We start from the raw sequence: 26671 nt of genomic DNA on the forward strand, positions 1-26671 counted from the left end.
AGTGTTGTGTTGATTTTTTGATTTTTAAATCAAGCAGCTATTCAAGTCTCTGGTGAGACTCTCGTGCTTGCTTACACAAGCAAAAGCTTTCAGTGGCATCTGCAGCTGCATTCATGCTTTACAGGTATGCTGCAGGCTCTTCACACAGCTGCCTCTGGTGAGGTAGCTCTGACTCCAGGTGCGCCTTCCCTTCCACACTTCTTCAGCGCCACCCTTGCTACTGCCAGTGTCAGTGCCAGAGACACAAACATGGGTCTTGGCTGATAACCATCCTTAGATATAAAGCTATCACAACAGTCGCTTTACATATTTAAGGGCCAAAAGTAGCCATCTACATCATCCAATAATCCCTCACCTATGCTACCTATTAGTCCAATACCAATATCCTAACACCCCCTAAAAGCTCCCAGACAACCTCCCACTCAAACATTTTTTCACATATACCACCTATCAAAAAACTGGCTTTATGTTTTCCTTTTTCTGTCAGCAGGTTATAAGAGACCTATAGCCCTTTATTCAACGCTGCCATCATTATTCTTTCAAATGGGATCAAAGACTAACTGGGATAATTCCTCCAAGCTCCAGGCTTTATCTTCTGAGCAGTGCTGAGTGACAAGAAGAAGCTGCATTTTATCCTATGCTCCGTCACTGTATTTCCCCATCTTGTATTGTACTGCTGATTGTACTCTTATGAGTCACAGAACCGCACCTGCGCCCATGTGTTAAGTACTGACAAATAAAAGCCCAGCGTCCATTTACACAACAAAGAGATGTAACCCGCGAGGCAACCATTCTTTGCCTCCCTCCCTCCGTCTGACAAGACCTCAAATATATCACTTACTTAAAGAGGAAGGCAGCACGCGTTCCTGCTGCTGCCAGAGACTGCTTCTCTCCCTCATGCTCTGACAAACTTCTTTTCAAATACAAATCCAGAAACAAAACACATGCCAGCCTTTTATGTTCCGCGGCCTGTTCCATATTTGATTTCAGAGTAACAGCAGCAGAGGTGACGATTATCAAAGCTCTGAAAGGAAAATCCAGTCTCAGACTCCCCTCACCAAGGAGGGAAAAAAAAATAAAAAATTCATTGTTTAAGGAAAGACGAAGGTGGGGATTTTGGTAAACCAGTTGCTTCTTATTAAAAAGAAAAGAAAAAAAATCATTGTCTTGTACCAGTTCTAGGAATTTAAGGCAAAGCATAAGGCAACCTTTGCCAATCCACTAGGGTTTTAACAATGAACATCTGACTTACTGATTTATGCATATTAATGAACTCCAACACCCCCTGTCTAAGCGAATGCAAGCTGAGCTCCACACTTCTCTGCATCCTAATGGTTTCTGCTCCACTGGGATCATTACCAACAGAAATTTCAGATATTCTGTGCTATTAATCTCTGTCTGTCCTCCTGTTCGGCTACGTAATGACTAATTAAACATCAAAAGAGCAGAGCTGGGGATTGGCTCTGACAGGCTCTCTTTCTCCCAGGAGAGGCTGTGAGGAAGCTAGACTGTGACAGGGTAGCACCGAAAATCAATCACCTCAAGGTGCATAAGTGTATGCGCGCGCATACACACGCACACACACATACAACCACAAAAATGTACAGAACAACATGCCCTACAGAGAGACTTACAAACTAACATTTTACAAAAAGCATGTAAACAACAAACATTAAAAGTAAGAACTTTGTAAACAAACAGGCACGGCTGGCATCACTGCTGAGGGAGACCCACGAAAAACAACTGTATTCCCGGTGGTGATGTCAAGTGATGTGGTTGTGATGTCAAGAGCACTCTTTGTGTTCTGAGAGGGAGAGTGTGTGAGAAGCATAGGTGTGTGTTTGTGTGTGAGTGTGTGTGTGTGTGTGTGCTCACTGTGAAATCTATTTATATGAGAGGTAGATGATCTTCCACTCACAGATGAAGGCAGGCCAGGAGGGACCTTGCGAACCTTTTTTGTTTGTAGAGGATCTGTGGAGAAATGAAAGCACATTTAATCATTCACAGGTAAAAAACGGGGCAACTGTGCTGTAAACAAACAAACAATGTAAAGCATTATTTGTGATTGAATTATGATGTTCAAATTTAAAAGATTTCAAATTCAAAAAGAAAAATTACAACTTCAGATACTCCTACATTACATTATCATTTTGAAAAGGAGTGCTGAAATTCATCATTTGCAAGCCTTCGCTTAACCAGTCTAGTCTAATTCCACTTCGATTATATTTGTTTTCCGCTACATTTACACTGTGTGCTTTGAACAGGGGCTTATAGCACTGACCTACAATGTTACAATCTCTACCCTAAACTGGACATGTTGATATTGGTAAAATGATGTGTGCTCTAGCTGTGGACTGAAGAGGGCTAGCCTTTTTGAAAGGGTTGTTCGCATACAGAGTGGTGCTGACCATGCTTGCGATAATCAACGTTGCTTCAAGAGTGCTATGTTAAATGTATCACTGCCACAGTATACTCACTCCAGAGTGGCACTAGGTAAACAGACAATGTAGCAGGATTATCCACTTGCAAGAAAAATTAATAATTTAAAAACATACCTTTTATACTTTTTTTGTGAAACTGTGTCATCAACAAAAAGTATTGAATTGGATTCTGTCTATTGTAAAGTTTGGATTATTTTAAATATGATCTACATTTATCCCAGGAAAGAAAAAAACCTAGAATATACATTTTAGGGCATTTTCCTTATAATGATCGAGATGGCACTGACCGATGGGCGGAGGATCTTGTAGAGAACGTCTTCTAGGATTGGCTGCAGTGAAGGAGTATAATGGCGCAGCCGACTTCCCTGACGTAGTCACTGAACTAGGACTCACCACCCCGATGTCCGACCTCAGAGAGGACTGAAAGAGAAAGCAAACGCACAAATGCTTAAAACTAAAGGATTATTTCAGCTCTGTTTGTCAGAAGTGTATGTTTACTTGTTGTTTGTAGTATAAATAACAATCTTATAGTCAGCTTAGTCTCTATTTATATTATGCAATCTGCATTTAACGTCAGAACAGTTTTGTTCTAAGTAACACAATATTAAAAAGCGTCAAGAATGAGATCACTGTAAATAGCAAATACCCTAATATCAAAACCATTAAACAGATCAAACCTAGAAAATTGTTGCAATGGACCATATCACATGTGGGATATCTTACTCCTGTTTATTCTGTCACAGACTGTGCCAACCTTTGAAAAGCTCTCCAGGTCATCCTATTACCAATATCTATTTGACCCACACAACCCCTACTAACTGGGTTAAGAGGCCAATTAAGAGCTTGTTCTAATTAGAGTAATCGGCTGCAGACCAAGGATCATGTGAGCGAGTACAACTCAGAGTGATGTGTAGTATTTGGCTTGAAAATTCGCCTCACGTGCCCCCCCTCCCCCCACCCACCCCTAGGCTGAGGATTGATGCAGGAACCAACCACCTTTCCAACAACTCTGATTTTTGATTGACAAACTCAAAATAAACCCCATTTAGTGTTAATATTTGTAATAAACTTACATGAAATGTGCTATAAAAGGAACTAACAGTACTTCTGTGAACTAAAATGTAGGTCATACAAAACTGTCAGACACAACGTAACACAAATGTAATCTGAAAAAAATTAAAAATAAAATCAGGTTCTGTAAAACGACAACCTGTCACTGGTGCTGCAGCATTCACATGGAACAACAGGCCCACTACTGCTGTTGCCTTCGTTCAATCATACTGAATCCCTGAAGCAACACTGGCTGTGGCCTCTTTTATACTATTATAACTATTCAGGGAAGAACCACCAAGGAGTCGTGCAAACTTGGATGCTTGTTCCTCTCCTTGTGAACATCTCTGAATTAAATTTAATGTATGCAGTTATGCAAGAATCAGAGCCAAATTCTTGCAGCTTCAATACTTTGTCGTTAGTAATAGCAGTTTGAAACCTTTGCACCTCGAGACGAAACAAAACTCCATATCATATGCAGAGTTTAGTTAGTAGGAGACTTTGTGACACAGATTCAGATATTCAGATTTAAATAAAAACATATTTGTAGCTCATGTGAAATGTACCTGAGCACTTACAGGTAGAACTGAATGAAAGTCTGAATCAAAACCCCAGCAGGGTTCTCCTCTGAGTCAGGACATTTTTGGATACAGTACAGTAGTTGCAACATGGCTGCCTGCCATGTGTCACGTAGATCATGAGATCAATTGTCTTATTAATTTATTTGGCTTAACCTGTTGACAGAGCACACACTGAAAGGTTACATATAGGGCAGGCTATAAATCAATACATCTAATGACAGGATTAAAAATGTTGTGCTGTGCAACTCTTCCACTGGTTATTTTTATTTATTTTATTTTTAACGTTATTATGGCTGTTCACGCCCTTACATTCTTTGCAGATGTTCTGTGGAAAGAAATAAGATTTTTTCCTGTCCATTAATCTCAGAACTCAGCAGCTACAGCTTTGCACACATTCCTCAACTCCTACTCAAATGTCTTAAATGGTATACCCTCTAAAATGCTTTGATCAAAAAAGAGGCATTTTCTTAAATATTCTCTCTATCTGATCCAAAGTGTCCAACTATGTGTGACCAAGTAGTGTGATGTTAAAGAAGGCCAAGATTCTTTCATATTGAATTGCATTTCAAAAAGCCATTTCCATAACAGGAAGTTCAGGAATTTATACCAGAAGAGATTTTTGAAATGACAGAGCCTCCCCTACCCCGAGACTGATCCCAGTCACAGATAGTTTAATAATGGATATATGGATACCTGAAAGAATCTTTCAGTTTCTCAAAGGGTCAGTATTTTAGTCTTGTAATCTCTTTGAAATTAAGAGTTTAAGAAGAGTAAGAACTTGAAATCAATTCTAAAATAGAAGCCAATGAAAGGAAGTTACAATGAAGTAGAGAGTGGACTCCCAGTCGCGGCAAAGCCTGACTGTTGTGTTTGTGGTAGTTATGATGAAGGGAGCTCTTATTTAGACAGAAATAGATTAATTTACAATAATCCAACACTGATTAAATAAAGGCATGAATTCTTTTTTTGACATCAGAGGAAGAAAAGCAAAGTCTAAAAGACCTGACTAAATAACCGTACTGCCTGAGAGTCAAAACACAGGAGTAAATTCATGTTTTTCACATCTATCTATCTGGAATAAAACGTTAACATGGAAACTCTGCTGAGCTTTAACTGCTCACCTTAATGTTAGTTGTTTTTCTATTACAGACCACTGACAGCATAACATTTAGAAAATGCCATGCACGTCCTGTTGCAGTCCTACTCACCAATCGGAGTGGACACAGGGCGTGTACATTTTACAACAACAAACGAAACTAGAGGAAAACATGGGTTAATGGTGCCAGCCGAACCGACACAGTGCCGCGGTTTTGTACGGCGATATCTGCTGCCTTGTCGAAAAATGCTACTGTAGTGCAAATCGATAGCAGAGTCTATTGAGTTGCTCTGCTCTATCGATAAATGCTACCTTATGTGTTCCCTTTTCCAATCCCATAAAGTTTGAACTCTCACACTATTATGACGTCTTCTTTTTTTTGATTATATTATAACATCATTTCAGGGGTAGCGTGTTCTGATAGAATAATATCCCCTATCAAATAATGCTCCCACTACAGAGTCAATTTATATTGCACCATTTCTCACTCCATGTGTACTGTGAGGAGATGGGGAGCATGTTGAAATAGGCTACTATATTATGCTATCTTTATTAAGACATCAAGGGCAGCGTATTCTGATATACCAATAATGATTATATTTTGATATTGCTGATGATCAGCCAATGTCTCGACGGCATGCCTTACAGCAAGGTTGCACAGATTTATGGGCATGGAAACAGACCACTCTTGTGGGTCATGCCCATGCGCAGAACCGCTAAGTACCACATCTCGATAGGTAGCATAAATCGATAGAACACCAGCGTCAAAGCACATTGAAGTGTTCCTATGTTGCTGATGTGTTGTTAATTTGTCATTTTGTGTGCTTCAACTACGGATAACGGTGAGCCCGTTCCGTTCCGCTCTCTGCAGGCTAACGTTACATATCCACATGGAACATTTCAATAAAAGCGTTTTGCCTGTCTGATTCTTCTGACTTGTTCAGATTTTGCTTATTTGTTCAGTTATCCTTGATTTTTGTGCTTCTACTATGGTTAAATAGGCTACGTAGTTAAATTGTTTCTTTTTTGTCTGTTTTAACTATGGTTATTGATGATGTACAATCGGGAGTCTGCAAAGGGTGTTTTGTTTTGAAAATCGACCGGATTCTCTATGCCGTTCTGTGTCTGACTTCCTTCCTGGTTCATCTGCTCTGTGCTGCTTGACGCAGCTTCCATCAAAAATAGACTGGCAGTGAATATTGAAATTTAGCAAATCGAATCGTAATTGCAATATCTGGTAGAAAAATCACAATTAGATTTTTTCTCCAAATCGTTCAGCCCTATTTAGGAGCACTTTTAGGAGCAACATGAACTTCTGGGGAGAAACTCACCTGGCAGCCAGATGCTCCAGGATCCCTCCCATAGCCAATAAATGAAGTTCTCTCTGATTTACCTGTAAAAACACAGAAAGGACATTAATAACAATCGTTATCTTTTATGATACTTCAGCACACACCTGGATTAACACTGAATAACAGATTGCATGCTGTGTCCTCCTTGTTTTGTTCTGCCACTTAATAAAATTAACTGTATATAACTGTGCCTATTCGGGTCTTTATCATTTATTATTTAGCCAATTCAATGTAAAAGCTATGATAAAACAGTTTGTAACATTCATCATGGTCCTCACATTAACACCTAACAAGCCACAGTACAAGTTCCCTTTCCCCACACATGCTGTCCCTCGCAGTTTGGTGATTTAAACCACCACCCGAATGCTCACCATACCTTTAGAGACCTTTAGAGGTCCACAAATGTGCTAGAAGGTGCTTGGTATTGTCATGGTCTTTGTCATATGATTTCATTTTGATGCTATGGTCACAATACATACATAGGAACATAGGCAGCTTAAATGTAAGTGCATATTTACATATGCTGTATACTGACATAACATACATGTAAAAACACGTAAACATACACAGAAATGCACAAATCTTGATGACAAGTGCAGAAGAGCTTATTTCCCTACACTAATAAAATACCATCAGCAAATGTTAGAGGTGTTGTTTCTTTTACTGAGATAACCAGCTCAGTTTTGTTTGTATTTTCTCTCTTTTATCTGTATTCTACTTTGATATTATCTGATGCTGGCTGGAAGCATAGAGGGAAAGAAGGAAGGAGGGATGGGATCAGGGGGATGGGTGAAAAAACAGACTGACTGACATTTATTTGATATGTTTCACTGTCTTGCAGTAAACTGTTCAGCCTACATGAGCTTTAAAACAGTCATTCCAAATTAACTCATGTTTCCATCATTGCATTTCATAGAAATGGGACTCCCTCAGGTCCTTCTGTACTATGTACTAAACTATTCAACAGAGATACAGTAGTTTAGACAAGTGGGGCCTTCGTAGTTCTCTCAGTTGTAGCAGAATGGTTCCTCACTGTGACAAACCTCTTAAGAAAAGACAAAACAAAACCGGCACTTCTGTAAAACTGTTATGTTAAATAAAGTTCATTGTGCTAAAAAATTTGTGTTTTCAGTGGATTAATTACTGAGTGATAATTGTCAGGGAGCCATTCTATCAGTGTCACCCCTTGAAGGAAGGCTCCCCAGCAGCCATCAGGGGAAAAAATAAAACTTACAGCACACAACACACATGAATCATTCACATCGCAATATCCAAACTCAGCAGTTTTACTCCCCAGGAAAAACAAACAAACAAATAAACGAGTGCTCCTCGGGGAGAATGATGAATAACTTTAACAGTATCGTACATTATTTTTTGTCAGACTTCCAGATATTACAAGCACAGACACAAGCGCTGGAACTAAATTCTGTTTACTCTGGGGAAAAGGTAAATATTTTTTTGTGTGTTAAAAACTTGCATAGCCCGGATCTTTTGTCGCACAATGACTGATCTGAACATTGCTTTCACAAGCACAGGTGAACAGAGGCACATCTAAGAGAATTCACTTGTGCTTATCTGAGCAGTCCTGCAGGAGACAGTTGTTCAGCATCTGTGCCGACTGTCTCTAGAGAATAAGGAAGCGGAGGAAATCAGGGAAGATGGTTTAACTGGCAAAGCTGCTTCTCTTGTAACAATAATGTGATGCAGTTCTGAGCCATCGCTCTTGCAAAAGGAAAATAGGATTAAGTTGTCGCTTACCACCAACGTTCCCTATCATGGCAGGATGATGAAACATCTCCTTTGACAGAGAATTTTAATTTCTTTATTTCCTGTCTAATATCCAAAGGCAGTTCAGTGAAATTCATTTTCATTCCTAAAATGTCTTGTGAGGAAAAGGTTTGGTCATGTTAAATATTCATTGGCAGCATGCGTTTTGTCACACACACTGTGCCTTATGTGAATAATTAATGGTCACTGTTGTAGTTTCAGGGTCTACCTGGGCAGACATATGTGTTTGTGAAAACAATGCCTCAGTCCACACTGTGACACAGAGAAGCAGCCACACCCCCACCCACCCCCACCCCCACCCCTCGCCTGGCAAAAGAAAGTCTGCTGAGATGCTCTGGAGCCTAAAGCTAGAATACACAGGAACATACAATACAACCAACAGATCACTGAGCAAAATACCATGCATGAACATTTACCAAATTTTCTTGCCAATGCATCTAAACTAAACTTGTTACAATGAGAAAATGCTTGTGTAAAATGAGTGAAACATTTTCTTTCATACCATAAACTACAGCTATTACGTCTGATTCTTCTATGCAACTTTTTTTTTAAATAACTTAATGTTCTTAAAATTTGACAATATTACATTTGACAGGCGTCTATATGACTGTTGATGCCCCTTTTTCCTCCATTAGGAAGTTATCAACAGTGTATCAATTTAAGTTGCTTTTATTGTAAACACGGCACTGGGAGCATCAGAGCCTCAGCACGCAAATGGATGCAATGTCCAAGCTTTGATTCAGTCTATAACCTCAGTTACACACCCTTCCTTTCTGTTTCCCACTCTGTATAAATATCTGCATGAACATATAACACGAGTTGAAATGTAATAAAATCTTTTTTTCTTCAAAGTACTGACTGAACCTTGTTCTTCTAATGGGAATTGATCTGGATTTGGTAAATCCGAGAAAGCTCACAGCAATGTCATTTAAAATTGACAGAATTGGTTCAGGCAGGAATACATAACATTTTCAAATTATAATAAGGAGCAGTAGCTCAAGTTACTATTGTCCTTTCAGTGTAGCAGAATAGATCAACACCTCTGTATTATTACAATTTGAAAGAAGGTGCTTTTCGACCTGATAGAAGCCTGTTTTTTAGTACTGAAAGGTTCCCCATGCTCATGGATGAAAAGAATGCTGTCCTTGGTTTAACTGATGCATCAATTGTATAGACAGTGTTTCTCAAGGATAATTAGTCACCTCTTGTTATTAGAGTATTTGCTTTGAAATGTAGTTGGGTAAATTATTTTCTGTAAACTAGAAGAAGATGAAACAATAATCAAGTTTATACATGAGTAGTGTAGAACCTAAAACATATCCATTAACAGGGCAAAGTCTGTTAAAAATGCCATCAAGCAGTAACTAGTCTGCCCTTCTGCTCTCCTCGGTCTTCTTCTGAAAGTCCCGCTGGAAACAACCAGTAGGTATGTTTCTAACTTTAGCAGATAAAACAGACATTAAAGAAACAATGTCACAAAAGGCGACCAACACTTTTGAAGCTGATTCCTTATGTCATGTGTGCAACGGAGACACAGTTTAAATCCCTATGTTTCAACTTCAACCCCTGTTTATAAAAGACTAGGTGGCGGAAATGCTATTCACATATCAGGAGAATGCAAATCTGTTATGCTGAACTAAAGTAGAACAAAGTGATATATCAAGTGGAACATACTGCTGGGTCGGCCAGTTCTAAAACCAGGAGCTTAAATTAGCTGAATAAAATGTACCCTTATCATGCAGTGGCACAATCTCCTGTCTGACACACATTTACAGTGACTCATTGTGAGGAAAACAGGTCAGTATAATTATCTGTATTTCCCAAATTAAAAAATTAAAAAAAAAACAAGTTGCTAAATCTGAAGTTAGTATTTTTTAGTTGGAAATACTACCTCATAAATCAAAGATCATTCCTACTATGACAGAGAGAGAGAAACAAATAAAAGGAGAATTAATCAGTTTCATGACTAACTTGTTATTACCAATGCTTTGTTTTCCCTCCTCTGAGAAAGCCAGTGTGATCACAGCCTCACAAGAGCAACATTAATAATAATAATAATAATAATAATAATATTATTATTATTATTATTATCATCATCATTTCTTGAGTAAGCCCATTTGTTCTGAGCCAAGCTACGTGGGACTATGTGTGGTTTTTTCTTTTTGTGTCGCATACCTACTAAAGTACAGTGATTGATGAGAAGCAAAAGTCATTATTTGCCTTAAAAGAGCAAATATGCAAATGATACAAAGTGTAAACAGTAACACGAGTAAAGTGGCTTAATAACTGTAATCACCATCATAATATAAATTTACATATGCAGACTGTCACACAGTATATCCCCTATGCAATGAAAAATTTATCTCACAGGGAAAAAATATTACATCAATATTCTGTGAAGCTGCTCATTAGCTCATCACTCAGAGGTGCGAATGTGTAACCATGACTGTGAAGCATTTCACTGTAGAATAATTTATCTTCAGGCAGATTAATATAAGAGAAAGAAAAGAAAACATAACTAAATGTAGTTGCTAATATTTCCACTGACAATTTGTGGGAAAAAACTAAATGTCCTTGCTTTACTCTTACAATCCCCATAGAAACCACTGCTCACTAGCTGTTCATAATATTCAAAACCTATGTATAGCCATTACGGGTGTAACGATTCTCCAAATTCAGGGTTCGGTTCAAACCTCGATTTTTCTTCTTCTGCTTTGTATTATTGAATTATTATTATTATTATTATTATTATTATTATTATTATTATTATTATTATTATCCATCGTGGGTTAATTAAACTAGTCTAACTTGCAGGCATGATCATTCAATCATGACTGAACCCAAATAGTCATGTGACACACGCAGTTGGAAGACAATAAAATAGATTTATGTGTAATATTTACAAAATATAGGCCTTCGTGGTTCTATCCCTCGGAACCGCAACAGGAGACCATGGAAGTTTGTGTCGTTGTTTCGGTCGGTTTCAGAATCTTCTTGCCTACATTTGTTCAGCTTTGCACTTTCTAATATGTGCATTACACTATCTCAGATTTGCACAGGCTCAGTCAAGTTGGACAGGGAGCATCTGTGAACAGCTATCATGAAGTCAATCCTCAGATTTTAAAACATTCATGCATTACTATAATTGTGCCACTCAAGGACTTTCACATCCACGTTATGTATAGAGTGTGTAAGCCACTCTTGTGTAGATGAGGTTTTGTCAGGGCAGGAATCATCGTAAGGTACTCTGAAGAAGGATATCCTTAATAATGTGCCTGTAACGCATGGCACTACAGTACCATCACGGTTTGCCACAAAGCATGATGACATCTGAGCGATACGCTGTGCCCAGTTTCTGCTAAATTTAGAATTTTGTATTGGACTTCAGCTATTGTTTAACCAACCCAAGAATCTCGTACTCTCTGTCTTTCACTGTTTTTCCATCATCCAGCCTGCTGTTGTGTGCCCTTATAAAGAGGGGCTTGTTTCTACTCATTCTGCCATACAGGCCAAATTTAAGCATTATACTATTATACCTTCTAAGTGTCCCGGACACCCGTTCCTCCGCTGGCCTTTACACAGCCACACTATACAAGATCGTTGTTATGGGCTTTGCTCAAAGAGACTTGTTAGTGCAAAAGTTTGAACCACCACAAATATTCATTCCACTTCATTCTGTAATGAGATAAAACAGTTATGGCAGACCAAACACATAAAACAAGCACCTAGAAAGCACTAGTACACCAGTTGAATTTCAATAATTATAAATTGTTTGTGAGCAGTAGTTTTTATGTTCTTGAGTCCTTTAACTTTGTTAATGACCACTTATTTTCCATGTGATCAGTGTCTTCAAATTCATATCTGTTGTACCTCTACAAAAAAAAAGAAAGTTGTTTGACTGTTACACAATCATTTAAATCAGAATTAATGAGTTAATAAAAAGCAACATATGTTTGACCATCTAATAATCAATCATTAATATGACTTGGTATGTAAAATATAATATGTGAAAGAGAATGCAAGCTTCATTAATTAGTGAAGTGAATAAACCACATAATGTGCTGAAATCTTACTGAAGGAAAAAGCAAGCTGGCCAGTCATTCACAGTGAGCTTCCTTATTGATCACAGGGCTGCAGTACAGCACGACATAGCACTGCGTCCAGCCCCTTCTTCTGATAATGTGAGAGGTAGTGACCTAAGCGTCTCCAGGGATCAATTCAAAACCCTCACCACAAAAACAGCCAATTAGTAAGCGTGCTTCACCGCCTCTTAGATGCATTCCAAGGGCCTCTGTTTTTCCATCCAGAAAACAAGTCCATTTTCCTCGATCCAAAGAAAGCCAAGACCGTAAAAACAAACACATAATACAGGATGAGGAAATGCTGTTAATGTAGAAACAAAATCAACTTATCACACGCCAGCTCTCTTGATTTGTTTTTCTCTCTCAGGACACACGTGTTTGCTGTTGGTGTCCGTGTGTCTGTGCTCATGTTCCCATGTGATGTATTCCATGGCCCTGAACCACAAAACATTAATCCTGTCAAGTTAATCGAGCATTTCCTAATCTCGGACCCCTACCAGGACTAAGTCATTTTATTAACTGTTTACATTTTTATATTGAATGCTCAAAGACCTTCAAACTCTTACACAGGTTTGTGTTGATTTTCTGTTGGTTTCCATGAAAAGGAGTTCAATACAAAGACCTGATTCTATGATGATTAAATCATAAACTGACAACAGGATACGCTACCCAATATAAAGTTAGAAAGGGTCCGTGGTTACTAACACATTCCTCAGGCTACAAGAGATGGCACAAGGAAAAATGTGATGTACACTCGCTCACTTTTCCCCCATACCTTTTAAAATGCCTCTTTTGTTTCCTTTTGACAACACGAGTTTGAGTATATCCATCCTGTCAAAGCCGTTTGATGCTTCCAGCAGGTTCTGTCAGACAGTAATTAAAAGCTGGCTGGGTTAGAGGTTAGGTCAGTGTAGATAAGGAAACAGCAAAGGAAGGTAGCAGCTTCCTCCCTCGGCTGAGGGACAAAGTCTACAGCCCAGCATCAGGAACAACAGTAGGATGAAGAGACAGATAGAGCCACAAAACACTGATGAAACATGTCTCCCTTGCCCTGAGCTCAACATTAATTTCAGCATACAGCCTTGTCAGCAGTGACATTATTCAAAACAGCAAGAGCAAATGTTAATGAGTTCTTATTTGCATATTTATTTTTTTCTTTGTTGAAATGTCACTGATTATTACGTACTATGATGATAAATGCATCTGCTCATGCAGCCTGATGTGTAATTAGCCATTAGGTGGAATGAATAGATCAATTAAAGGAGATGGGCCAGGATTAAGAGAAATCAAACCAAGAGGAATGCTGGGATGAGAAACAAAATAACACATTAGGCTTGAGGGGTGTGAGACAAAAAGATTACCTCCATTGCTTTTAGATTAGGTTAGAAATCTGTAAAGGGTTACTAATCAAGAAAAGGTGTCTAAATTACCAGCTAGATCAAAGATATCCCTTATTTTACTGCATATTTTTTGCCCTGAAGTATGACTTTCAAAATCAGGAGCTGCTGCCCTTCGCACTAGCTACACAGTTTATTTTCTCCTAAAATCCATCTCTGTGAGAGAGAGAAGATGTGGATTTCCTGATTGTATTTATCCCCTCTCGGGATAATCAGGTGCCACGGCTCGGCTTATTTGAATTTTATCTAACTCGCTAAAAAGGGAGAAAAAAGGGTGGGCGTTGTAAAGGGGAAAATGTTTTCGCTTGGCCTTTGCCTTTTTCCGAACCCAACTATTCTCCTGCCAGTGCTTGTTATTCACGAATGAGGGAAAAAAATGCATTACTGCGGACCAGATGGGAACATTCCACATGACCAAACCAATCAATCACCTTGGTGGGACGCAGGTGTGACACAGCCGCGCAGCAACACACCATTTCACAGTCTATCAGGCACAAACACATGGTCACCAATCAATGGCACCCTGAGGACCCATGAGGAGGGGTGCTTCTCCACTGCCTCACTGGTTCATGGCTGATGACTTCATAATCACACATCCATTCTCTCAGAGGAGAAAGGCGATGAGCTCCCTAATATATCGTCTCCCACCATGTGAACACCAACATGGTAATGGATGCTGCCTTGCTAGGGACGCTAACATGCTCCCATCACGTCACACATTCACATGCAAGCTCACCACCATCGCCCCTCTTGGGTTGAGAGAGGGAAACAAGAGTGCAGTTAACAAGCTGAAGAAATGTCCCCCAGTTGGATATTAGAATCAAGTCAGTGTGGGACATCAAAGTGTATGTCGATGTTTGGTATCAGATGCCAAACAACTGTTGAACAGTGAAACAACAGAGAGCCGAGGTGAAGGACAAGGAAGGATACACACATGGGTTAGGAATGCTGATCCAGCTCCAAGCACTGTGGGCATATTTCCTTACACAGAAAACCCCTGCAAACCCTAAGCGGTCTATGGTTTAAGAACACAAGCCTGCACTAAATAAAACAACAAAACAGCCTGAAGGGTAGTCGTCTTTTGATGAGTGCTCTCTGTGGGGATGGCATTGTATGAGGGCAAAAACTGTGGCAGCCATTTAAAAAGAGTTTTGTTGATTTTAAGTTGACAAAAAAAGTACCTTCCCACCCCCATTTCCCTGGCAGTAAAGTCTCACAGAGCCGTGCTTCTCTCTACACTTCCCACACTTCACACTCTGAGGGCTGTGCCAGCACAGGAGAAAATGTCAGGCATTGTCAAGTGGGAGTAAAGGCGAAACAAATGTTTGCATTTTATTAGCCAATCACAATCCACTCCAGTCCAGCAAGAAGGGAGTGTAACATTATCTAGTGTTTTGTTTGCCAGCACACCCAGCATGGACACAGGACGCCTGGGAGAGCAGTTGTGACTGTGGAAAAAATGGAGGCGGGGGTTAGGAGTGGTGGGCATAGAGAATTAACCAGCAGCTGTGGGCCAGGTTTTCTGTGGTTCACCCCAACAAGGACTCAACCTTTGATGTATTTTCAAATGTGTTGCTTTAGGTGAGGGAAACTTTACAAAGTTCAACTAAAACCCGACTTGTCCATGAAGAGATTGATGTCCAGGATTCAGGGGTCAATTTCATGAATTCACCGTGTTGTAGCAGTGCAGTTATCAATTTCAAGAAAAAAAGAAAAAGAAAGGATGGTTAGAATGAATTTGTCACCCAACTGTGCCCAGCCTGGGTTCATACGACGATTCTACTGGGCGGGCTTTACAGGCTTTACGGTCAGGTTAGCTTGTGGACACAGAGCTATATAATCAGGCTGGTCTCAATTGAAACCAACTGTAGCTTCAGTGCTCTCGAGCTCTACATTTCAGATGTCAGTGCCAATACTGCACAATGCGCCAAAGTTAAAGAATAACCTTGCTATGTATAAAGATCATGCGAAAATGTATTCCAGCTATAAAATTCAATCACACACTCAGTCGCACGGTTTGAGTTTACAGTTCTACACACTTAGCGTCAGCTAAATGAATAAATGTAACGTAAATGTAAGTATGGCTTTCTGCAACGAAGATTCAAGACAAAAAATGGTCAGGACTAGACAGTCATGAGATATTCAATGCTGTCATCAATGGCAGTGCCATGCACTGTCAGCAGACTTTAATTGTTCCACTAACAGTAATTCTTCTGAATGAAATCATTTGAAAGAAATAAGAGGAAGGGGGGAAGGGAAAAAAGAAAGGAAGAGAGTGGAATAGAGAGAGAGAGACGTGGGATATACAAGAAGGCCAATAAGCACAATGGGACAGAATTTTGGTTTATCCAAACCTTTTCTTTTAACCACAATTCAAAAACTTTTTAAGACAGAATTTGACTCTTTTGTGGTGCAAACATCTGCGGGCACACATGTAAAAGCTGCCTACTATGGGCCATGCCAATCAATATACTGTATATTACAAGCATTCTCTCATTTAAAATGCAGTGAAACGAGCTACGAGCAAGACACCTTCACTGACAAATACAATCACGGTGCTTCCTAGAGACTTATATCATACCTTGGCCATGCCCCAGCTCTTCTTTCCTCTTTGGAGAGACAGCCCTCCAGGCCTACTAAGACTACAGCTGATCCTCTGCAGCTGGGCATCCTTGCCAGTCGCATGCTGGGGGCCAGGGCCAAAGGGAGGCACGGCCGGGGCTGGGCAGAACCGAGATGGGTTAAGAGAAGCACGAGGGCGGGGAGGGCTCGGATGTGCGGGGAGATGTGGGCGGCATTGGGATGGAGAAAGGGGATTTGCGCCCTTTCAGCTCGTCTTCAGCTCTTCATGCTCCACTGACCACGGTAATAGATAAGCACACCCTGCAGCTCTGCATAATGACCGGCTACATCCACTAAACTGTACTGCACCGTGTCTCCTCGACTTCCTTTCTCTGCTCTCTGTTCTTGTCTTATAGACAGAAGATATAAACATTTTGCAGTCAATTCTGATAAAGTGAATTTCTTACCATGACAATACTGTATTCAGCTCTTACTGTGAAAGCTTGCACTGTACTGTGTGTGTGTGTGTGTGTGTGTGTGTGTGTGTGTGTGTGTGTGTGTGTGTGTGTGTGTGTGTACGGGTGTGAATGACAGAGTTGGGAGAGGGAGCAGCATAGGCAGCACCTGTGACCCACACTGCAGTGGAAACTGAGTGCACACCTGAACAGCACCTGGCCACCACCACAGCCTGGGTCTGAGGAGGGTCTCTTGTGGGACAGAGAATTAGCACATGACACCTGCCCCAGCAAAAACCACACAGGGGATGCCAGTGTGATGTGGGATTTGACACTTCACGTATAAGCCTTGAGGAACAATTAGAAGAGAAAAGACTGAAAGAGATTAATTCTGTTCTAGTGCAAAAGACTACCCAATGCAGCATGGTTGTTTAATGTCTTTTTTGTATCTTAAAGAATGCAATGCTACCGAAACAACTCCATAATTTGGTTCTTCCATTGTAAAAGAAACAAAACCATGAAAAGAAGTAAGATTTGTTAGGACTGTTTGTATATAAGGAGAGTAAACAACAACAACTTCCTGCACCATCAAACACTTACTGAATGCTAATATGATGCAAATCAGCACTGTATTATTACTTTCCCTTTACTGGCAACAGACAAATACACAGTGTGTGATTACCCTATTATGACATCCATGATATCAATCCAAGCCAATAATATTGATCTGGGATAGCTGCAAAACCATTTTCATGAAAAGTCTGTATTGTGTTGCTGGCAGATTACAACAATAATAAAGGATTGCTATGAAAGCAATAAGCAAACATTAAACAATCAAGTTCAAGAGGCGGGTCAGTAAACAAAATCACACAACATAACATAAAAAGCAACACAGACTGAATGTTGCATTCAAGTCATGTTAACATTATACCTCAACACAGATCAAGGTTGTCACTTCACTATTTGGTCATGTGAAACAAATTTCTGATTGTACTTATCAAATTATTTTAGACAGTTAAAGACTATTCAATCGTACATACATAAATGACTGCCCCTCAAACTGGGTTTAAATTTTCACTAAGGCCCTCATGAGACTGAGCTCTGAGAATAGAACATCAGTCCTGTGCTGTCAAGACACTTTCTTATTGTCCTTGACTAATTAACTCCTTGGCAACAGAAAATTCCACCTGCAAGGTGATGCAGCAGCAAACAGAAAGTAGTCCATCGTGACTTTTAATGTTCTGTTTAACTAACATGTACATCTTTAAAACTGGTAAAACCAGCAACACCCAATCAAATTCTGCTAGTGCCTGCAGCGAAAGGTGCTCACTCACACTCACAGGTATTCACATTACGGTCACATGTGTATGTCGAGAGGCTGGGAACGGGATGCATGCGGCTGTATGCGTGTGTTGATGACAGCAATAAGCTGATTAGTTTTCATGCATGGCTAAAGCTGTATGAGTAATACGTATGAAGCACACCAGAGAAACGTGAGCGTGAAAGTACAACTCAGCAGTTGTGATATCACGTCCTCAGGCACATGGCTGAAAAGAACTGATGCAAAAGAAGTCATCACCACAGTTATAGAGTGAGAGTCAATGTGAAACTTTGCATAAAAAGTTCAAAAGTCAGTTATTTAACAAAGTTATATTGATCTATGGAGTAATGTATAATAATTACAATTTATCACAATAAACATGGGCTCTTGGTCCTGGAGTATGTATGTTTGTCATTTAGGCCCAACAAAATATATCAAATAAATAAAAGAATAATAGTTATGAAGGGTTTCATTCTGTAGTCCCTTTAAGACTCATCCCTTACTTGGCTTTATTCCAAAAAAGGGCCAAAACTGTGACCAGTGACAGCTGTGAATACTCTAGCTACATCAACCCTGTCTTGCTAATTGGCAACTTTAAAGCATCATCTGAGGATAGGCCTGACAATTAAAAGGCTTTCTTCACTTAGTGGAAAACAACATCAGTCCATTAAGTAAATAATGACAAAAAGGCAAACATTAAGCAGCATACACACCAATCACAATACAGCGTGAAATAGAGGAGCAGAGTGCAGCTCTTTCAGTCGTAGCTCATCGCCTTCAGTAATTGCCCAGATTGCTTGAAATCAACCTCCCCCACTGGCTCACCCTCATCGAGCTGACACCACAAGGAAAAATCTTAGCAGGTAATTAGATCTAACCATTCCTCGTCAGGGCTATGAACTGTTGGCTATCCCTGTGGCTAAACAATTAGAACTGAATGACAAACAAGCCTCCACTACAGATGACCTTGAGTCAAGTATTTCTACATACAGAGAAGGAAGTGAGGTTCAGCAAAATTACATTCATCATTAGCTGCACAGGGACCTGAGACAGTTGGGAATAACAACTGTGCAAATGTAAAAAAATAAATAAATGTGAAATCCTAGAACAGTTGGAGGATAAAACATGCATCTTTTGTCTTTCAGTCGAACTCAATCACAGTTTCAAGTCATTTGTGTTTGTCACTAGAAACTATAAAATGAGAATTTAAAGCGGACCTATTGTACTGCATTCCCAGCTCTATATTGTGGTTATGTGACTCTTGTGACTCCTCTATGATAGCTTTGCATGATTTAAAGTTCAAAAAAATGATTTCCTATCTTATACTGGCCCTTCATGCAGGCCCTCATTTCAGCCTTCAGAACAGTGGGAAATCCGAAGTTTTGGCTTGCATGGATTTCTTTTAAATCCATTTACCTCATTATTTGAACCTTTGGCCAAGTTTAACATGAGCATTCAACATCGTAACATTATAGATATGACAGAAAACGGAAAAGTACAATAACTCACCTTTTCATTGCCAGCTAATCTGTGAGATACATCTGTGAAAGGATGCTGCATCTTTCACTATATATAGAATAACAATATAAATATGATTACAGTGTGATAGCAATGCGATAGTTTCAGCTTGGGTCGTCAGGTTTGTAAAGCCAGCTGTTGTATTCAGACTGTATGATACCTGGTGGATTCACAGGAGGTTTAGGAGGAGCAGACAGAGGCAGAGCTGTGGCTTTAATTTTTCCGCCCCTTGCTACACATCTTAATGCAGATATGTTGTACATATATGTGGCTGAATAAAATAGGGGTGGGACCAGTTCTTGCATGTCTGTGAGGCCACAGCACTCACACACTGTGTAACTGCAAATTGAATGATATGTCAGCCTCTTTCAACACATGTGATGAGTGGTTGGGTCAAAGGGACTCACATGGCTGGGACTGAAAAAGTTTGCCTACATTGCAGAGCATAAGCATGAACAATGTGGCTGCCACCTGTGGGGCAGCATGCAGTGGATGACGTGCCGGTTGGTAAGAGGATTGTAGCGCAAGAGGGTGGGGCTAAGATGCATGTGAGACCCAATCAGCTGATCCATAGTTTGCCCTAATATGGAAGCCAGCCCCTGTGAAGAACAGTGTCATCGTTAAGAAGTCAGACTGAATGTCAAGCACATGCAAATCATAATAAACAAAATCAGAAATATGTTCAATATTTACTTATTGTTTGTCTTTGGTGTCTTTGATCTACATGATTACTATTATTTTGACATTTGGTGGGCACCTGTAAGAGGACTTAAGAACTGTTCTTAAGTGTTTTTTCCGTCCAGACTGATGTTCACCATTCTGTTAGAGAGCTTTAAACAAAAATAAATTCAATATTGAAGCTGTTTGGCCAAGCAGCAGCAGTTTATCTGCTCAGTCAAAGGGCTATTTGATAAACATGACTGAGAAATGTGAGGACTGATATTTCTCATATTTCAGGCACTTCCGATCAGTAACAACACATTGAATAAGATGCAGGAAACACGAAGGTCCTCAGGGTCTGAAACACCAAGCTGACCCTCATTACCTGCCATAAACATCTATAGCTGATCATTGTCCAAAGGCTCTGCGACAAAGTTTGTCTTACATGGTTACCTCTAGGCAATGGAGGACATTAATGAGATGACAAAGTTTTCAATGGTTATTCAGTAGCTTATCAGTGATGCCATCCGTTTACTTGTTTTCCTTTTATATGAGCAAAAGACAATGAGCCGACATAGGAAAGTAGCCTCTTTTTTTTTTAATTGCCAGTTTCACATTTTTAAAGATATTCTATATTGGTTTTCAATGCTTACATTTAAACAGAATAACAGGTGTAAAACTAGATTGCATGTCTTTCTGCAATCCTGCATCTTCTGCTTTCCTTTTATAATTTATAAACACAGACTAGTGACTAGTTATTTCGTCTCACACAGCTATCTGCTGTGGTCTTTGCAATCTGTTCAAGAGCAACTTTTAACAGAAAACGTGAGATGACACAAGATGCAAAGAATCTGATCAGGTTGCTTTGTCAGCAGTACTTTTTTGGCTTGATGTGTCAGAGCTGTAATTGGAAATTCCAGCAACCACAGGCATTAACCCACTGAGGGTATCCTTAGTCTCCGACACTTGACAAACACCAAGCACCACCAAGTAGTGCATCTACAATTAGCATGGATAAAGAACGAAAACAGCACTTTGTTAATCATATTTAAGGTGCCGGGAGGACGAAATACCAGGAAGTCCTATCATGACATCAACCATTTTATATGCTGTTGCAATGATTGTGTGGTAAGCAACTAAATTATGCTGTTTAAGTTACAAATCTACCTGTACGCTTGCAGCTTCTACAACAAACACAGCCGCAGGCAAACCATTTGTTTAACATCTCACCCAAGAATCTCACACACCTGATGGAACAAGAAGTTCAGAAACGCGTCTGTATGCTGTGTAACACCAACCAGAGATGTTGAGATGCTACCTGCCCTGAAGCAACCCATTCAGCAGTTCAGAAACTGACTGTCTGGATTCAACCATTACTACAAGTCCTACTTACAAGTATAACTATATATTTCACTGTTCTACCCTTTTCACTGATGAGGAATAACACTTCTAACATGATTTAATGAGGTTGAAAACTCACTGTTACTGCGGGAAAACAATTTAATAAGACCATACTCATCTTGAATTCCTGAGATAAGCACAGCCAATTCCAAGTTTACAGTCGTACTGTCTAAATCTGACAGATCACTGCAACAGATCACATCCACATTCTGTGGTTGAACATAGGAGTGATACGTAGTGTATGTGAAACAGTCATGTGATCAATTACAAGAAAGATAACATTTTTGTTTCAATTCAGCAGCACCCATTTGCGAACTAATCACTTTGCATGGAAACCAGTCTCCAGGGCCATTACATAATGAGCTGAGATGTAGTTAGCCATAAAACTGTCAAGTGGTTACACATCACAGGCCAAGGCCACCGAGCTGGATAATACACAGCTTTTAATTGTAATAACAGGAGAATATATTGCAAGTCAGCGATAGAGTATGCAGTTTTTTTTTTTTTTTTGTGATCATGATAAAAATACAAACTATGACTTTGTTACAAATACATATATATTTGTGCTTAAGGAAATAAATACACAAATAGACATTACAAATTGGCAGGAAACCTATCATTAATATATTCATTGTCACAAATCCAATAAACTACCGGCTATAACAGGAAGACACAACCAAGCAGCAACCAAAAAGCAACCAAGCAGAAACCAAGCGAGTAGGGATGCAACAATTATAGATTTTGTTGGGACGATTATAGCCAAGAGGAATAATCATGGTTTCACGATTATCATGATTATTATGCATTAATTAATTTAACAACACCAGTAATGACTTAAGTGTATTTTTAATATTTAAGTAGGCAACAGAATGTAACGTAAAATGTTCACTGACTGAAGGTCTTGAGAGGACTACGTTCTTCCATAAAGGGCCTTTCAGAAAAGAAACGATTTGTGCTCTGCTGGAAGCTGGATTCAGCGCAAAAGTTCAACCACTTTGACAGCGGCATGCGTGCGAGCTCGCCAAGCGATGCGGTGCATGTTGCTTGGAAATTCCCTATCAACTTGCCATGTTATTTAACTCAGTTATTATGTATTACCTTTAGTTGGGCGTGCAAAACTGTGTGGTGATCCCGCAGGTGCTGCATCAAATTTGATTTAGGTATTCGCTCCTTTAGCAGCAACCTTTTAACAGCAAGTTTTTGTGATCCGTCATCTTCAGTAACGACCTGGTCAGTCTTGGTGTAAGCAAAATGCTCCCAAACACAGCCGATTACAGACGTTTCTTTGTTGGAAATAAAGCTTCACAGTTGGGTCACAGTTTAGCCAGTGTACAGTAGTAGCCTCCATGTCTCTGGTAAGCTCGGCACTTTAAGGTGGTGCACCGAAACTTTTTGTTTTCGTTTTGTGCAAGTTTCTTTCCCTGCAACAGAAACACTCGGTGTAGCGGAGCCTTTACAATTAATTAACCAAGCGCGGTTAAAAGTGAAATTCGGTAATCACTGCATCCCTAAAAGCGAGCAGAGAAATCAAAATAAAGTGCTAAAAATAATAACGGATAAATTGCTGGAACATCCAACTTCCGCAACTCCAATTTGTAGAAGAATGGAAACAAATGGAAACCAAATATACAGTAGCGGTCAACCAATGTGGATTTTTGGAAGACCGATGCTGATAGTTAGAGAGCAGGGTGGGCGATGTCGACATATAATTTATGGTTATCGTAGCCAGCAACGTGTTGTTTTAGATGGCATTTTAAATTAATTAATGAAATACAAAAATACATTGGGTTATACTTTAGATTTCAGAACATGACTTGTGTTTGTCAACATGTGTTTAAGAGACAGCGGGGTACATTTTGTCAGAAGTGATGTCATTCAACTGCATTATTCTCTACAGTGTAAGAATATATTTTGAAAGCTTTGCCAGTAATGGTTTAAGATTAGATTATCTCAAATGCCAGATATCGGCCTGATTAATCAGCTGACCGATTAATCGGTCTATCAATAACCTACTGTATTGAAAAAACATAACAAGGCTAAACATTCACAATTCCAGGATCATTATGTCTTAAACAATATAGTAATAATATTCACCTTTATCTATGAATGGTGTAAAATAACACCCAGTTTGAAATCCATTTGAAAAGAACATACTAGGAACATTTCTGGTGGTGTCAATGATGAGTTATTTGAGCTAATCTGATAGGGCTGTGGGGTACATCAGACCAAAAAAGTTAAGAATCACAGATCTAAGAAACACTAAAAGGAAATCACTACTGTTCTGAAAATTTAATGCAAAATGCCTAAATAGAAATCGTCCCATTTATATTAGGAAACCAAGAGGTGGTCCAATCAAGCAAACTATGAGGACGAGCATAATTTGACAAATCCAAAGTTAAAGACTACAAAAAAAGATTGTATGAACTCCATTTAATAATGCACAATAAATTTTAATATGTAGCTTCTTATGTGAAAAAGGTCTTTCATTCAACAGCCTGTTTAACCCCACACCCCAAAATCACTACCCTGCTGCCAATGGAAGCCGCTGAGGGCGGTTTGATGTCTAGGAGACAGCTTCTTATGACGGAAAGTTATACTGATGGCGTGACTTCTAGCCTGGGGGAGGGTCATCAGGGAGATCCAGAAAGGGGAGCAGGATTAAGAAAGGAAATAAAGACAGCAGGAGATGTGAAGAAAAAAGCCCTGTAGCCTGGCAAGTCCTTCAGTACTGCTTCCTTGAGATGCATGATGTGCCTTAACCTCAATCAGGCAATTTTTTAACAGGATGTCTTTTCACTACCAAAGGGCATGTGAGGGGTGAGTTGAAGAGAATCACTTACTTACCCATTATGTTCGAGTTCATAAAAGGTGTTGGGGACAATCCTTCATGGGACACTAATCGACTGTCACTCAAATGATCGCCGTAATGAGGGCTGTCTGCGAAAGCCTGAGGGAAGAGATCAGAATATTAAGCACATTATCGGGCAACTTCACTAATTGAGTGATGTGGCATACCACTAATTAGTGAGAGGAGAGCACAACTGGTCGATTATGCTAATAAACTGGCCCCTTTCTTGTGTATAACAGTCAAAACAGTCATAAAATTCAAGAGAATGAAAAAAAAAACAGATAACCCTAAGCTTTACATTTGCATAGATAACCCCATTATTTTACATTATATAATAACGGTTTTACATTGTTTTGTTTACCCGGCATGCATTGTGGATGTAAAACCTACCAGCCTTACAGCCTCCCTATAGGTTATATGTAAATCTGAGGACAGCACCCGTTTTTACCTAGAATCTGTCGTTACTACTCCACTTTGAATAACTATTTGGGGCCCGAGCATGAAACATGCGAGGACCCTATTGAAATTCTAAGGATTATTATTACTCTTTCTCCCAAATGAATCGCACTTTTGATGGCCTAAAGGTGTTCAAAAACTCACGAAACTTTGCACACATGTCAGGTGTGGCGAAAAATTATGTATTTTAAGGGTCTCGCACATGGGCGTGGCAAAATGGCTCTATAGCGCCACCTGTAAAGTTGGAAAAAATTAGCCCCCGCGCCTACTTCAACCTACATGCACGAAATTTTCTGGGGACATCTATCATATCAAGACACAAAAAAGCCTCAAGAACCCATACCCTAAACTCAACAGGAAGTCAGCTATTTTGAATTGAAAGTGCAATTTTGACCTCTTTTTCACAGTTTACAGGGTGCGTACTTTAACGAACTCGTCCTACAGATTTAGTACGATCGACTACAAATTTCTGCAGTACCTTCTAAAGGCATTGACGATGAAAAGTTGTGCTATCTGTGAGTTTTCGTCAATGGGCGTGTCCGTGGCGTGGCATCCAAAATCAGTGATTCGCCATGAAACAGGAAGTTGTTATAACTTCAGTGTGCATGCTCAGATCTGCACGTTACATGTAGGATGAACATCCGTATGCCAATAAACACACAATGTCGTAGCGCCACCTGCTGGCAACAGGAAGTGTCAAGTTTTACGTTGTTATGTACTACTGCCAACATATTTGCCGCACCTGCTTCAAAACAGTCTCAGAAGAGCCTTAAGACATTGATGATGCTATGTTGTGAATCTTGTAAGTTTTCAGATAACGGTGTGTCCTTGGCGTGGCGTCAAAGTTTGATGCTTTGCAAAGACACAGGAAGTTGTTGTAACTTCACTGTACATGCTCATATCTCTACCAAATTTCACACATTTCATAAGACTCCCACCCTGAACACATGTACATGACGACATTCACCCATGGTCATAGCGCCACCTGCTGGCAACAGGAAATTAGTTTTAACGAAGCAGCCCCCATGGCACGTTTCACCTACATGTATGAAATTTCTGTGGCACATCATGTCCAGACGTACCAAAAAGCCTCTTGGAGTGATGGAGTGAACAGGAAGTTGGCCATTTTGAATTTTACTGTCATTTGTGGATGATTTACACACTCCGTACTTTAACTAAATCCTCCTAGGGATTTAGTCCGATGAACTTCAGATTTCTGCTGTGCCTTCTAAAGGAACTGACGATAAAAAGTTGCGCTGTGAGTTTTCGTCGATGGGCGTGTCCGTGGCGTGGCGTCAAAGATCAACTCTTCGCCATGACACAAGAAGTTGTTGTAACTTCAGTGTGCATGCTCACATCTGAACAAAACTTTACGTGCTTGATAACTGTCCCGCCCTGAACACATCTACACGTCAATATTAATTTCTAGTCATAGCGGCAAGTGCTATGTAGCGCCACAAAGGGGACACAGAAAGCAACGTATAACACCTTCATACAGCGTCCAAAGCGCGCAGCAAATTCACAGCCGTACCGCCAGAGCTCCAGAATATGCAACGCGGCCGCTTCACACCCCGATGTGCTACACGTGCGAGGGCCTGCCCAACGCTGCTTGCAGCTGTAATAACATACTTTTTTTTTAAACAAAAAAACCTCCAGGAGGGGA

The 26671-nt window shown here is 39.8% G+C and overlaps 1 protein-coding gene across 5 annotated transcripts in view; it reads right to left on the bottom strand.

Annotated features, from left to right (window-relative positions):
- tcf12 (transcription factor 12) overlaps window positions 1-26671 on the bottom strand; it is a 79541-nt gene that overhangs the window by 34801 nt on the left and 18069 nt on the right. For all 5 annotated transcript variants that reach the window (XM_038701242.1, XM_038701238.1, XM_038701240.1 and 2 more), the window contains exons 5-8: window positions 24549-24651; window positions 6500-6561; window positions 2729-2861; window positions 1919-1971 (exon numbers count right to left, since the gene is read on the bottom strand). In XM_038701242.1, coding sequence (XP_038557170.1) covers window positions 1919-1971; window positions 2729-2861; window positions 6500-6561; window positions 24549-24651 — 351 coding nt within the window. The remainder of the gene's footprint in view (window positions 1-1918; window positions 1972-2728; window positions 2862-6499; window positions 6562-24548; window positions 24652-26671) is intronic.

The sequence above is a fragment of the Micropterus salmoides genome, unplaced genomic scaffold, assembly GCF_014851395.1.
Source record: "Micropterus salmoides isolate LMB-PRFRI ecotype aquatic unplaced genomic scaffold, ASM1485139v1 Ms_hic_scaffold_6, whole genome shotgun sequence".
Taxonomy (NCBI): domain Eukaryota; kingdom Metazoa; phylum Chordata; class Actinopteri; order Centrarchiformes; family Centrarchidae; genus Micropterus; species Micropterus salmoides.